Genomic DNA, 13,539 nt, shown 5'->3' on the forward strand with positions numbered 1-13,539 from the left:
CACCGCCTCTTTAGAACCTTGAGACCAGTCCCTGTCCCTGCCCCGTCCCCTCCTCATAGCATTAGAGACCAATGGCGCAGATGGGTGGAAAAGTGGGGGATCCCCTCTGGATCTTAAGAAAATGGGGGCTGGGGGATTGCTCTCTGGAGCTAGTGCCGGGCTCTAGGACCCAGCAGGCAAGTAAGCCCGCCTCGCTCTTACCCCTCCCCCAAGCCGCCCCTTCCCCCCCCACCCGTCTTCCAGGTTCCCCCTCCCTCCCCCCTCGCCCCGGCTCCCGGTGCCCGTCTCCAGCGCCGCCGGAGCCAGCCAGGGAGCCGGAACGAAAAGGAGGAGGAGGAGGCCGCGTCGCCGCCGCTCGGAGCCCGGCCGGAGCCTCGCAGGCAGGTGCCGAGGGGGGCGAGGGGGCGGGGGCTGACAGACTGCCTGCCCCGATGAGGGGGCGGCCGTGACCGCGCTGCGCCTTCTGCCCACCCAGGCGCCCCCAAGGCCCCGGCTAGGAGGACTAGAGAGTGGGGACCCCCCAAACTGCGCGGCAGCCATTCGGGGTACCAGTCTTCATTTGTGGGGTCTGGACTTTCTCCGAGGATGCCCCATTCACAAAATTCCGTCCTGGACCCTCACCGTTGAGGAACGCTGAGGACCACTCCCCCCGGGGGACACAGGATGTGTGGGGAGCGTAGGCCACCCTGAAATGCCAGTGCCCCATTCCAGCTAGGCCCTGGGGGGACCCCTGCTCTCATTCCCTGCTTCACCTGTTGTCGGGGGAGGCGGGCGGACAAAGGAAGCAGCGTCACGTGACTGCTCATTCACAAAATCCCATCCCATTGAGAAAAGGGGGCTGGGGGCGCTGCGGCCGCCCCTTCCCCTCCTGAAGGGCCCGGGAAACCCAGCAGCCTGCAGGTGGGGGAGGGGGCTAGAGCTCGTCCGGGTCCCTAAGGTTGGGACGCCAGGGTCCCTGTGCTGGATGGCAGTGAAGGGCTGGACACTGATCCCGATTACTGGGCGGAGGGCTACGTCCTCTGAGCTGGGGGGCGGGGTAAAATGGTTCTGAAGGATGCTGGGGCTGGGGGGCGGGAAGGGAAGAGGGAGGAAGGATCAATCTGCCCCCCCATCCCATCTTTCCCCCCTGGCTTCCCTCGGCTGGGGCCTGGGGGAGCAGCCTTGATTTTTGTGAATGAAATGCTCTCTGGATGTGTCTTCGGTCGCCCGTTTCTGACTTCCTCTGCCTCCATCTCCCTCTGAGCCTCTCTTTCTGGCCATTTCTGGTTCTCTCCCTGTTCCCTGCCCATCTCCCGTTGCTGGGTGACTCAGTGAGCTTTGCATCCGGTCTCATTCATAAATCCGGGAAGGGGTGGGTGGGGGGGAAAGAGCCTGGGTTTCTCACCCAGCCTGTGGCCTGGACGACAGGGTGCGGAGGCAGGGTTGGGAGAACAGGAGCTGAGTTGATGGGCCCAGAGAAAATATATATGCGCAGGCACCCAGCTGTGAGGGGGAGCACTGGGTGGGGCTGTGGGTATGTGCTGAGGGAGGAGAAGGGGGTGATAGGGATAAGCAGGAGGGGGAGGGGAGGGCAACACCAGGGCTATGGGGGTGGGGACGGAGAGATGGGGGAAAGGTGGGTACAGAGAGAAAGGGCAGACATGGAGAAGAAGATAGAGGTGAGAGAGAAGAGATGGCATGAGGAAGAAAGGAGCCATGTGGAAGACGGTGGCCATGGGGTTGAAGGTGGGTATTGCTAGCTTAGGGTGCAGTGGACCTGGACGTGAGAGATGAAGTTGGAGGGGAGATGAGGGTTGAGGGAACATTCCATGGGAGAGCAGGATTTGAGCTCATGACTGTGTTGTCCCTGTCCTTCCCCCCACCTCCTGCAGGTACATGGTGCGGGTCCGAGCTGTGGTGATGGCCCGAGATGACTCCAGTGGGGGCTGGCTGCCTGTGGGGGGCGGGGGCCTCAGCCAGGTGAGCGTGTGTCGGGTCCGAGGGGCCAGGCCCGAGGGGGGGGCCCGCCAGGGGCACTACGTCATCCACGGGGAACGCCTCCGGGACCAGAAAGTGAGCCACCCTGGGGCATGCGGGGAGGGTAGGGACCTGGGGAGGGAGGGGAGAGGGGCTGGCGTGTGGAGCAGAGGTCAGGTTGCCTCCCAGCCTAGGAATCAAGCTGGGGTGTGAAGTTTGGGAGTGAATATCTGTCCTGTAGATAAGAGTTGGGAATTGCAGGATACATGGGGTGTTTGGAGGGTCCTGTCCACTGCCACTTCCAGCCAGACTACCCTCGCTGTCTCCCTGTACTGCTCCTGCTCCCCGCTCCAACCCCAGCCTGTTCCACAGGGGGCACTGCCTCCCCCCCACCCCCGACTCACACCATGTCCCTCCTCTGCTCAAAACCCTCCATCTTGCTCAGAGATCCTTGCCACGAGGCCCTACACCACCTGGCCCCTGTCTGCCCTAAGTATAGTGAAGCATTTGCTGGGGTCCATTTGAAAGTGTCAGAGATGGTTGACAATTCTATACATGGGTTCATCAGGAATAACTGGGCTGTCGGGCACAATGTGGAGGGACAGTGTTGAATCAGTTTCAGCTAGGGATGTAGTAGAAAGATATGGATTGTGTGAAAGGCTTGGGGGAAAGGTTTTTTTTTTGGAGCAGGAGTCAGTGGAGGGATTTGAAATGGAGTGAAGGAATATGGTGATACTAGGCAAGGATTTGAGGGAACATCAATGGGGTGTTGGCTAGCATCTGAAGGGGAATCTGTGGAAGTCTAATAAGACTGTTTTGGAGTAAGTGCTGGCTGGGTACAGTGCCTATAATCCCAGCCACTCATGAGTCTGAGGCCGGAGGAATGCTTGAGTCCAGAGTTTGAGACCAGCCTGAGCAACACAGAGAGAGCTCATCTGGAAAAAAAAAAAAAGAGAGAGAATATTTTTTGGGTAAAGTTTCCAGAGATTATTATTAGAAGAGGATTCACAATAATATTGTGAGATGTTCAGTAAAGTCTGGGAAGTATTGTTGAGCCAGAGGGGGGATGTTGGGTTATCAGAAAGGGGTTAACAATGTTTTGGGCCATTCAGCAAGATTCGGGGTTTCTACAGGGGCATCAGAGGGAGGTATTAGGAAAATGTAGGGATCAAGGGGTTGGGAAAATATTTGAGCATCAGAGGTGTGTTCAGTAAAATTGGGCGTAGCTGGGTGTGGGGGTTCATGCCTGTAATCCCAGCACTTTGGGAGGCTGAGGCAGGAGGATCACTTGAGACTGGGAGGTTGATTCCGTAGTGAGCCCTGATCACACCACTGCACTCCAGCCTGGGTGACAGAGTGAGACTTTCAAAAAACAAAACAAGTAAAACTGGGGAGTTGTATCAGTGTTGATCAGAGTTCAGGGTTACACTTAGGGTTGGGAAATGAGGTTTGTGAGAAGACACTAGGGTATGCATGGGGGCTGGTGATGGACGAGACGTCACAGGCATGTCTGGGTTGGGGTATCTGACCCTGCTTTCCTTCTGCCCCTCAGACAACCTTGGAGTGTACACTGAAGCCAGGCTTGGTTTACAACAAGGTGAATCCCATCTTTCACCACTGGAGCCTGGGTGACTGCAGGTTTGGACTGACGTTTCAGAGCCCTGCAGAGGCTGATGAGTTCCAGAAGAGCCTGCTGGCTGCGCTGGCCGCACTGGGTCGAGGTGAGCAGCCCAGGTGATGTGCACTGGGGGCTGGCCTGGGAGCGGGAGGAGAAGCTGGGCTCAAGGAACTCACTCTCTGCCTCTCTCCCTGCCCCAGGCTCACTCACCCCCTCCTCTTCCTCCTCCTCCTCCTCTCCTTCCCAGGATACTGCAGAGACCCCCTGCCCTCTGACGGTGAGTGTCCAGGATGCCTCTCTGCTGGGGGAGGGTAGGGGTTTTGTTTTTATTCTATGAACATTCTTGAGCACCTACTGTGTAGCAGGCACCATGCCACACACCGGGTACACAAAATTGGGCCGGAACTATGAGTGTCAATTCAATCCCAGTTATTCTAGTCTTTCTGCCCTGTCATGATTCACACATTCATTCAAGGGTCCTTATTGTGTACCTTCTGTATACCAGGCAGTGCTTTAGGCACTGGGTTACATCAGTGAACAAAAAGTTCCTTTCCTCCTGGAGCTTCTATTCTAGTGTGGAAAGGCAGAAAATTAAAAAAATATATATATAAACAATAAAAATGAATAAATATTGAAAGTAAATGGATGAACAAATTATTGACAACCCCATGCTTCCAGTTACTCAGGCTCTAAATCTTGGAGTCATCCCTGACTCCTTATCTTTTATGCATCTCATCTCATCTGTCAGCAAATATTGGTTCCACTTTCCAAATCATCACAATCTGCCTCCAACCTGGTACCATCCAAACTCATCTCCCAACTGGACCATCTCAATAGCTTCTCACTGTCAACTCCTTCCCTCCTGCCCCCACACATAGCCAGAGGATCCCTATCAACGGCTGAGTCAGATCATGCCCCTCCCACACTCAGAACCCTCCCAGGGCTCCAACTCACTCAAGTAAAGGACAAAGTCCTTACAGTGGCATATGAGATCCCATGCCATGTGGCCCTGTGTGTCTGGCCCCCTCTCTTACTCGGCTTCAGCCACACGGCCTCTTCACTCTTATTCTAACATGGCAGGCACAGCCCTGCCCCAGCGCCTTTGCACTGGCTGTTGCCTGGAACACTCTTTCCCAGATTTCCTCGTGGCTCATTCCCTTGTTTCTTTCAAGGCTTTATACAAATATCATCTTCTCAGGGAGGGCCTCCCTGAGTATTTAAATTTAAGTATTCCATTTAAAATTGCAATCTGCCAATGCCCCTTGTCTAGTGCTAATTTTTTCCCATGTTCTAAGGCATTTTCCTTATTTCCTTTCTGAAAATACTATTATCTTTTTTTTTTTTTTTTTTTGAGATGGAGTCTTGCACTGTTGCCCAGGCTGGAGTGCAGGGGCACGATCTTGGCTCACTGCAACCTCCACCTCCCAGGTTCAAGGGATTCTTCTGCCTCAGTCTCCCAAACAGCTGGGATTACAGGCACCCAGCTATTTTTTTTTGTATTTTTAGTAGAGACGGGGTTTCACTATGTTGGTCAGGCTGATCTCAAACTCCTGACCTTGTGATCCGCCCGCTTTGGCCTCCCAAATTGCTGGGATTACAGGTGTATTTCCCGGCCCATTTTCTTATCTGTTAGTTTACGGTCTATCTCCCATGCTAGAATGTCAGCTCCAGGCCGGCAAGGATCTTTTGTTCGTTTCTTGCTGTGTCTCCAATGCCTGAAACAGTGCCTGGCACACAGTAAGTGTTTAGTAAATATGTGTTGAATAAACGGAATGAATGAATGCACATAATATCGGGTGCAATTTGGCACTTGCTGGAAACCGTGGGAGTTGCCTAAAACACCTGGAGGAACAAAACTGATTCCCTGGGCAGAAAAGGGGAGGGTTCCAGGGTCATGGGAGATGAAGTGGGGCCACAACAGTTGCAGACAGTTCCCATCCATGGAGCACTTACCCGGGAAAGATGCTCTGCTGTCCAGGCCCCCTCTGGAATCTGCACAGTGGTCTTTGTGAGTCTGGCACGTCGTGGGTGCTCAATGAATGTCTATTGAAGGCAGTGTGCAGATAAGGTAGGAGTTATGTCCAAGTGGCAGAAAGGAAGCTAAGGGTCTGAGAAGTCGTTTCAGCTAGTTTCAGAACAGAGGCTGGTTTGCATGGGAAGGGGAGCACTCGGAGTGGGCGGGACTGCCCCAATAACAGTGTGGGGCTGGGAGTGAGAGAGGAAGGCAGCTGGCTGCCCAGGGGAGAGGGATTCTGAGAAGCGGGAAGACGATTAGATGTTCCTCAGGTTTGGCGAGCTGATTAGATCAGGAGAAGAGTCCCACAAAAATAACAATAACCATTTCCAGCTCTCCCAGTACTTCAGGCATATGCTGTGCCCTTGACAGTGGCCCTAACCGCATCCTTATGAATAGGTACTCTTAGGATCCCCGTTTTACAGAGGAGGAAACTGAGGCTCAAAGAGGTGAGCTCACTTGCCGGAGGTCACACAACCAGTCAGTGACAGAGCCGGGGTTTGAACCCAGGCCTTCCTGGCCGCAGAGCCCTCGCTCTCAATGGGAGGGGGTCTATGTGAGGGCATCGGCTGTGCGGGGGCGTGTCCCCGCGCTGAGGCCGCCAATCTCCTCCAGTCCCACGTGGACAGCGACTCCTCCTCCAGTCACAGCCGCCAGGAGACTCCTCCCAGCGCCGCTGCGGCCCCCATCATCACGATGGAGTCAGCTTCAGGCTTCGGGCCGACCACGCCCCCCCAGCGCCGCCGCTCCTCCGCTCAGGTGCGACCTGGGAGCCTGGGGCTCCTGGGGGAATGGGGCGGTGCACTCGGGGCCCGAAGGGAGCGGGAGCCATGGCCCGGGGAGGTGGGGAACACAGATTCCAGGGGATGGCTGACCTGATAACTGGGCCGGACTGGGAGAAAGCGGCGGGGAAATAGGGAGAGGCTTGGAGGCCTGGGTTTCTAGGAGGCTTGGGTGCGGGCCTCCCGAGTCTCCTTGCGCTCTTGGAGATTTTGAGGGGTTTCGAAGTCCAGAGAGGTTTAGGACCATTTTCAGAGTGTATATTTGGGGAACTCCTGGAAGAGGACTGTTAAATTCACGGGGAGGGTGGGAGAGTCGGTACCCAGAAGGGTAAAAGAGGCCCAGGAACCAAACTCCTGCGCCTTTAAGGAGGAGGTGGCTGGGTCCAGAACCCCTGGATCTCAAGGTAGAGGGGGCTGGGAGCTGGGGCTCTTGGATCTTAAGAGAGGACAGGACTAGGAACCTTCGGCCTCTGGGTCCTTAAAGGTGTGGGGTTGGTGCGTGGATTCCTCTGTCTGTCCCTGGAGAAAAGTGGGGATTGAGGGACCTTGGGAGAGAAGCAAGCTGGGGTCTTGAAAATCTGAATCCCAGACCCAAGAGTGCGCTAGGGAACTGGATCCTTGAGGCTAAGACTGGGATGGATTCTGATCTGTTTGTCCCTTCGTCCCGCAGAGCTACCCTCCGCTTCTACAGTTCACGGGGATTCCGGAACCCTCAGAGCCCCTGGCAGGGGCAGGGGGCCTGGGGTGGGGCGGCCGCGGCTACGAGGATTACCGGCGCTCCGGGCCACCCGCGCCCCTCGCCCTGTCCACCTGCGTCGTGCGCTTCGCCAAGACCGGCGCGTTGAGGGGCGCTGCCCTGGGGCCCCCAGCTGCACTACCTGCCCCTTTGACCGAGGCTGCGCCCCCAGCGCCCCCCGCTCGCCCACCCCCCGGCCCGGGCCCATCCTCTGCGCCTGCCAAGGCCTCCCCGGAAGCGGAGGAGGCAGCGCGCTGCGTGCATTGCCGCGCGCTCTTCCGTCGCAGAGCAGACGGGCGTGGCGGCCGCTGCGCAGAGGCCCCGGACCCGGGTCGCCTCCTGGTGCGCCGTCTAAGCTGCCTGTGGTGCGCCGAGAGCTTGCTCTACCACTGCCTGTCGGACGCCGAGGGCGACTTCTCGGACCCGTGCGCCTGCGAGCCGGGCCACCCGCGCCCCGCCGCGCGCTGGGCCGCGCTGGCCGCGCTCTCCCTGGCAGTGCCCTGCCTCTGCTGCTACGCGCCCCTGCGCGCGTGCCACTGGGTCGCAGCGCGATGCGGCTGCGCCGGCTGCGGGGGTCGCCACGAGGAGGCTGCGCGGTGAGGACGGCCTGGTGGGTCCGCTAGCCGGCCCGAGGACCCAAAATTGAGGGTCCAGGACCCCGGACTCCGTTCGGACCTAAAACCCAAACCTAGGCACATCCGGAACTTGGAGCTTGAGTTTGGATTGAGAGATCTCAGACCTGGAACCTGGAACCCAAACCTAGGACTGAGAGACCCCAGCCCCAGCTTCATTGGGGTGTCTGTCTAAGAGGTCCCAGGCGTCCTGAGTTCTGGCGTTCCCCCACCCCCACACCCCACGAGGAGGCTCCAGGCGTCCCCATACTTTGCATCTCAGAAAGGCCAGGGAGCACATAGATCCCGAAAAGGGCAGGTCCCTGTTGAAATGAACAACCTAGACCCCGGTCACGCCTGGCACCATGTCCCTCAGATTACAGCCCCACAATTAGTCAGGACTTGCCCATAACTGGCTCTGCCTTTATTCAACTCCCAGATCAGATCTTGAGACCATAGGACCTAGAGTCACCCACAAACAGTTCCTGAATGTTCACCTAAGACCTGGTGCCCCCACATCTGAGACATTCTCATAGTCCCAGGACCCCTGAGACAGCAGGACCCCTGAGAAAGTTTCAAACAGAGTTTGAAACTCTGTTATGCTCTGGAATCTCCAGATGCTGCCCCTCAAATCTACCCACGACTTAGTGCCCACAGACCTGGCCTCCAGTCCGGGAACACTGAAGTCTAAGATGTCCAGGGAACTCCCAGACACCCTGGGACTCCAGACTCTTAAGATGCACTAAGTGCTCGGATATACTGAAACACGAGATGTTCTCTTACCAAAATGACTTGGGAGACCCATCCCAGAGCCCCCAAGATCCAGATATCAGACACCAAGATGCTCTGGAAGCCAGGGATCAAAGACCTCCATAGGTCCACCCACCCCCAAGCCAGGGTTCTCAGGAGCTTTGGATATCATTTATAGGACTCAGAGGTGCCTGGGGTCCTCAGATGTGCGACTGAAGGCCACCAACACCTCAGGACCCGAGATACTGGTCTCGAGTTCTCAAATAGCCCTCTCTTGCAGTCCCTCCTGGACCTGGATTTTGAGACCCCAAATGTCCTGGAATCTTCAGCTTCTTTCTACCCACAGATTCCCAACCCCTTAAGGGCTGGGAGTCCAGCTCCCAGAAGAGGGGATGCTCATGGTGACCCAGACCTCCGACGCCCTTGGCCCTCAGCCCTTGAGTGACCCCAAGGTACTTTAGGAGCACGGGATCCAATACCCCAAAGGTGCCACTGACCCCCAAATGCAAGGCTCAAGACCCTACAACATTGGGATTGTTCCTGATCCAAGACCTTCGTCCCTCCATACCAGAGGCATTCAGATTCGAGGTGCCCCAAGACCCCAGCACCCTCAGACCCCAGATTTCTTTGGATTCAAACCTCACTAGTCTGATGAACCCCAAGTTGCCTCTACACCTGATTCCCCCATCCCCACTTGTCGGACCTCAGAGACCTGCTGCCCCTTGAATCCTGTCATCCATAGGCCCCCAAAACCCCAAGGTTCCAGCCTCTGGAATTCTGGTCCCAAGGATCCCAGCCCAAGCCCCCAGCAATCCTCAGAATTACCCCTTTATCTTAGGGTGGGATCCCTACCATTTGGAACTCATTGTAGGACCACCCAGGGTGGGGCACAGTGGCTCATGCCTTGTAATCCCAGCACTTTGGGAGGCCAAGGAAGGAGGATCGCTTAAGGCCAGGAGTTTGAGACCAGCCTGGGCAATGTAGTGAGACCGTCTCTAAAAAAAAAAAAAAAAAAAAAAGGACCAAGTAGGAACTCCCTCACTGTCACATCTAGGACCCAGCATTGTCACAGATGATTATGCAGGGTCTTCATTAAGTGAAGGCACACAGCCCAGGGTTTCGAGGAGCTGGAAGTCACACCAGTCTGCTGGCCACACTGTGCCCTCAGAAGAAGTGTGTGCAATGGAAACTTTCAGGCTAGTTATGGCTCTGCTGTCCCACAGCCCCCAGCCTTGCAGACCTTCCTTCAAGTCCAACCTTAATTCCTAGTCCAGGTTCAAGTCCCACCTTTTGTGTTCTCCCCCTCCATTAACCCCTTCTCTTCCTATTTATTTATTTATTTATTTATTTATTTTGAGACAGAGTCTCGCTGTATCACCCAGGCTGGAGTGCAGTGGCACAATCTCGGCTCACCACAACCTCCCCCTCCCGGGTTCAAGCCATTCGTCTGCCTCAGCCTCCCGAGTAGCTGGGATAACAGGCATGTGCCACCACACCCGGCTAATTTTTTGTATTTTGAGTAGAGACAGGGTTTCACCATGTTGGCCAGGATGGTCTCAAACTCCTGACCTCATGATCCACCTGCCTCAGCTTCCCAAAGTGCTGGGATTACAGGCATGAGCCACTGTACCTGGCTCTCTTCCACTTTAGAGTGAGAAGTTGCTTCAGGAAGTTTGAAAGCCTGTTTCATGGCCCACTGAGTCTCTTCTGTGCAAAGGGGGGTGCCACAGGCTTTTTTCCCTCAAGTGAAATGGGGCTTCCAGCGGATCGAAGATCTGGTGTCCTGTGTGGGGGCCTCAAGGTCTTGGAGCAAGACAGTCTCAATGTTGTATGGGCTTGGGACCTGCATCTGGCCCCAAGCATCTGGAACTGTGCACTTAACCTTTCTTCATTACCCAGACTTGGATGGCCTTGTTGGGGTTCAAGGGATAGGTCCTCTGTCTCTTCCTTTAAATTATTAACTATTTATTACATCCGGAACCTGTGAGATTCAGCACTCCCAACCAGACCCTGGGATGGGTGAGAGAAAAGCGGGGGTGTCTCTCCCCTCCCCACTCTGCCCAGCTCTCATCACTGTCAGACCCACCAGAGCTGAGGGCGGAGGGATTGGGGGCTGGGGCAGCCTGGGTCCCCATGCCCCTCTCTGTGCCTCGGTCTCCCCCCTTCCGTGGTGGGCGGGGGGGAAGCTCCATTCTTAACCTACCTCGTTTTGGGGAGGGGTGGGACGGGGGACCAGAGTGCTGTACGGTGCTGTGGGATCTGCAGATGAAGCGGTGGGGGCTAAGGAAAGGTCCCCTGGCCGCCACTTCCCAGCAGCGCCTCTCCCAGGTCCCCCAGTCCTGCTCCCTGCTGAGACCCACCTCTGATCCATGATTCCCCTTCATTGCCCCCAAATCAGGGGTACATGGAGGGCCGCCCTGGGAGCCAGGCAGACCTCAGACCCTGGAGCCCCCAGGCCCAATTTCCCAGCCGCTTGCCCCTCAGATCGGATGCTTGGCCCCCAGATTTGGGGGAGGCACCCCAACATATATCTTCCTGATCTTGTTTCTAAGCCAGTCTGTGACCTCAATATTGTTAGTGTCAGTGCAGGCTGAAGTGGTGGGGGAGGATGGGGGCCAAAGACCCAGCCTTGTCATCGGGGGAGGGAGCACGAGATCTGCTCCAAGAAATGTCTGTGACAAAGTCTCAGTCTGTGTTATTTATTTGCCTCTGTGCACCCCACCCACTCACCTTCCTGAACTGCTAAACCAGTCTCCTACTTAAATTCTCCCTTCTCCCATCAGACCCTCAAGCTGAGTTTTATAAGACACTCAACAAATGCATTTGTTGAGCACCTAATTATGTGCCAAGCCCTGTTGAAAGCACTGGAGATAAAGCAGTGGGCAGAACAGACAAAAGTCCCTCCTGCAAAGAGCTTATGAGCTTTATAGTAGGGGAGACAATAAGTAAATGACTTAATATGTTAGAAATGATAGAAAGCAGAAAGAAAAAAAAGTGGGAATGGGAGATACATGCCATTTTAGCTAGAGTGGCCAGGTTAGACCCTCCTCAGGAGTTGGCATTTGTTGTTGTTGTTTTGAGACAGAGTCTGACTCTGTCACCCAAGCTGGAGTGCAGTGGCATGATCTCTGCTCACTGCAGCCTCTGCCTCCTGGGTTCAAGTGATTCTCCTGCCTCAGGCTCCTGAGAAGCTGGGACTACAGGTGGGTGCCACAACGCCCGGCTAATTTTTGTATTTTTAGTGGAGTCAGGGTTTCACCATTTTGGCCAGGCTGGTCTCGAACTCCTGACCTCAAGTGATCCACCTGCCTTGGTCTCCCAAGTGATTCCAGGTGGAAATCTCCCAAGTGATTACAGGTGTGAGCCACTGTGCCTAGCCAGGAGCTGGCATTTGAACAAAGCCCTGACGGAGGTGAGGGAGTTCTGGGGATGTCTGCAGGGAAGGGTATTTTAAGTAAAGGGAACAGCCAGTGCAAGGCCCTGAGACAGGAGTGTGTCCGGTAAGTCTGAGGAGCTTCAGGGAGCTAGAGTGTTGAGAGGGGAGGAAGCAGAGAAGAGAGCGCTAGGAGATGAGGGCAGAGAGGCGATGGGGCAGATCTGTCAGGCCTTGAAGGGCATTGAATGGACTTAGGTTTTTACCCTGAGTGAGACGGAGCCACAGGAAATTTCAAACATGGGAGGCATGTGACCTGACTCAGTTCACAGGCTCCCTCTGCTGCATGTGGTCAGCAGAGTAGGAGTGGGGTGGGGGACAGCTTCACAGAGAGGAGGCTGCTGTGATGGTTCAGGACAAGACAGCAGCGGACAGGCCCAGGGTAAGGGCCCTGAAGGGTGGAGAAGTGGGCAGGTGTTGGGCCTACTTTGTAAATAGAACCCACAGATTTATGTATGGGATTTGAGATAAAGAGAGGAGTCAAGATTGTAAGTCCAGGTTTTTGGCTGGAGCAATTTTTTTTTGTTTTAAATTGAGTTCATCACCCAGGCTGGAGTGCAGTGGCATGATCACTGCTCATTGCAGCCTCAAACTCATGAGCTCAAGTGATCCCCCAACCTCAGCCTCCCGAGTAGCTGGGATTACAGGTGCACACCACCAAGCCTGGCTAATTTTAAAAATGTTTTTGTAGAGACATATTCTCACTATGGTGCCTGGTCTGGTCTTAAACTCCTGGGCTCAAGCGATCCTCCCACCTCAGCCTCCTGAAAGGCGGGGATTACAGGTGTGAGCCACTGTGGCCCACCTCTGGGCAATTTTTAACATTTGATTTATGTCAAAAAATAGCCCCCCAAGTGTCCTGCCTTGGGGTAAACAGGGTTATGGGGTTACTCGTATCTGCCCTTAAGGAACAAGTTCTACCCCTGTTCTTCCCTCCAGGCTCCTGGTCCACCCCCAACTTCCAGCAGAATTGTCTATGAACTACTGGATACCAGGATACAGTAAGGAAGAGATTAGATCTGACACAATGTTTACTTAGCAACAGCAACAAAACAACAGCAGTAGTAACAGTAGAAATAGGTTCCGTGGTTTAAGAGTATAGAGTCTGGAATTTCATCTTCAAGCCTTGGCATCACCATGAATTCACTCTGTGACTTATCTTCTCTCAACCTTAGTTTTCTCCTCTGTAAAAGAGATAAGATACTTCGCCCAATAGTACACATTAAATGCTATATATGTATTAGTTATTCCTTATTAAATACTCCCTATATATCTGCTAAGCACTTTTTACATATGAAACTCTAATTAATCCTCAGCAACAACTCTAAGAGGTAGGTACTATTATCCCCATTATACAGATGGGAAGCAATTTGGCAGGAACATGGAGCTGGTGAGTAACAGAATCAAGCCCTAACCCTTGTCTGCCTGATTCCTAGGGTGTAATCTCTTAACCACTATGGTGCATTGCACCTGCTCACTCCAAGGCCTAAGAGGGAGAGGAGTGAAGGCCTAACAGGCACATCGTGATCGATGAGGAGGGCCTGGTGTGTGAGGGGTGTGCTGGGATTCCTGGGTCCCTTATGTAATTCAAACCCTGAGGTGGAAAGGAGGGAGGAAGTTTTGGATTTTAGGCAGAGTT

At 54.7% G+C, this 13,539-nt stretch overlaps 1 protein-coding gene across 4 annotated transcripts; it reads left to right on the forward strand.

Annotated features, from left to right (window-relative positions):
• The first annotated feature begins 232 nt into the window (after positions 1 to 232).
• SPRED3 (sprouty related EVH1 domain containing 3) lies at positions 233 to 11,152 on the forward strand. Of its 4 annotated transcripts, none has more exons than XM_016946887.4 (6): positions 233 to 380; positions 1,872 to 2,052; positions 3,509 to 3,677; positions 3,775 to 3,851; positions 6,204 to 6,347; positions 7,041 to 11,152. In XM_016946887.4, exons 2-6 carry the CDS (start codon positions 1,876 to 1,878, stop codon positions 7,704 to 7,706), a joined length of 1,233 nt encoding a protein of 410 aa, XP_016802376.1. In that variant the 5' UTR covers positions 233 to 380; positions 1,872 to 1,875; the 3' UTR covers positions 7,707 to 11,152. The 4 variants fall into 4 exon arrangements, with proteins under 4 accessions (XP_016802376.1, XP_016802377.1, XP_054529392.1 ...); XM_016946888.4 differs by having other exon boundaries at positions 240 to 384; XM_054673417.2 differs by having other exon boundaries at positions 240 to 380; positions 1,872 to 1,959.
• Positions 11,153 to 13,539: the final 2,387 nt, after the last annotated feature.

Source organism: Pan troglodytes, chromosome 20, assembly GCF_028858775.2.
Source record: "Pan troglodytes isolate AG18354 chromosome 20, NHGRI_mPanTro3-v2.0_pri, whole genome shotgun sequence".
NCBI lineage: Eukaryota > Metazoa > Chordata > Mammalia > Primates > Hominidae > Pan > Pan troglodytes.

Bases quoted from the DNA above. Each gene is read 5' to 3' on its own strand.
- SPRED3 (XM_016946887.4), top strand. From the start codon at position 1,876: ATGGTGCGGGTCCGAGCTGTGGTGATGGCCCGAGATGACTCCAGTGGG. The intron at 2,053-3,508 runs GTGAGCCACCCT...TCTGCCCCTCAG, and splicing joins AACGCCTCCGGGACCAGAAA to ACAACCTTGGAGTGTACACT. The intron at 6,348-7,040 runs GTGCGACCTGGG...TTCGTCCCGCAG, and splicing joins GCCGCCGCTCCTCCGCTCAG to AGCTACCCTCCGCTTCTACA.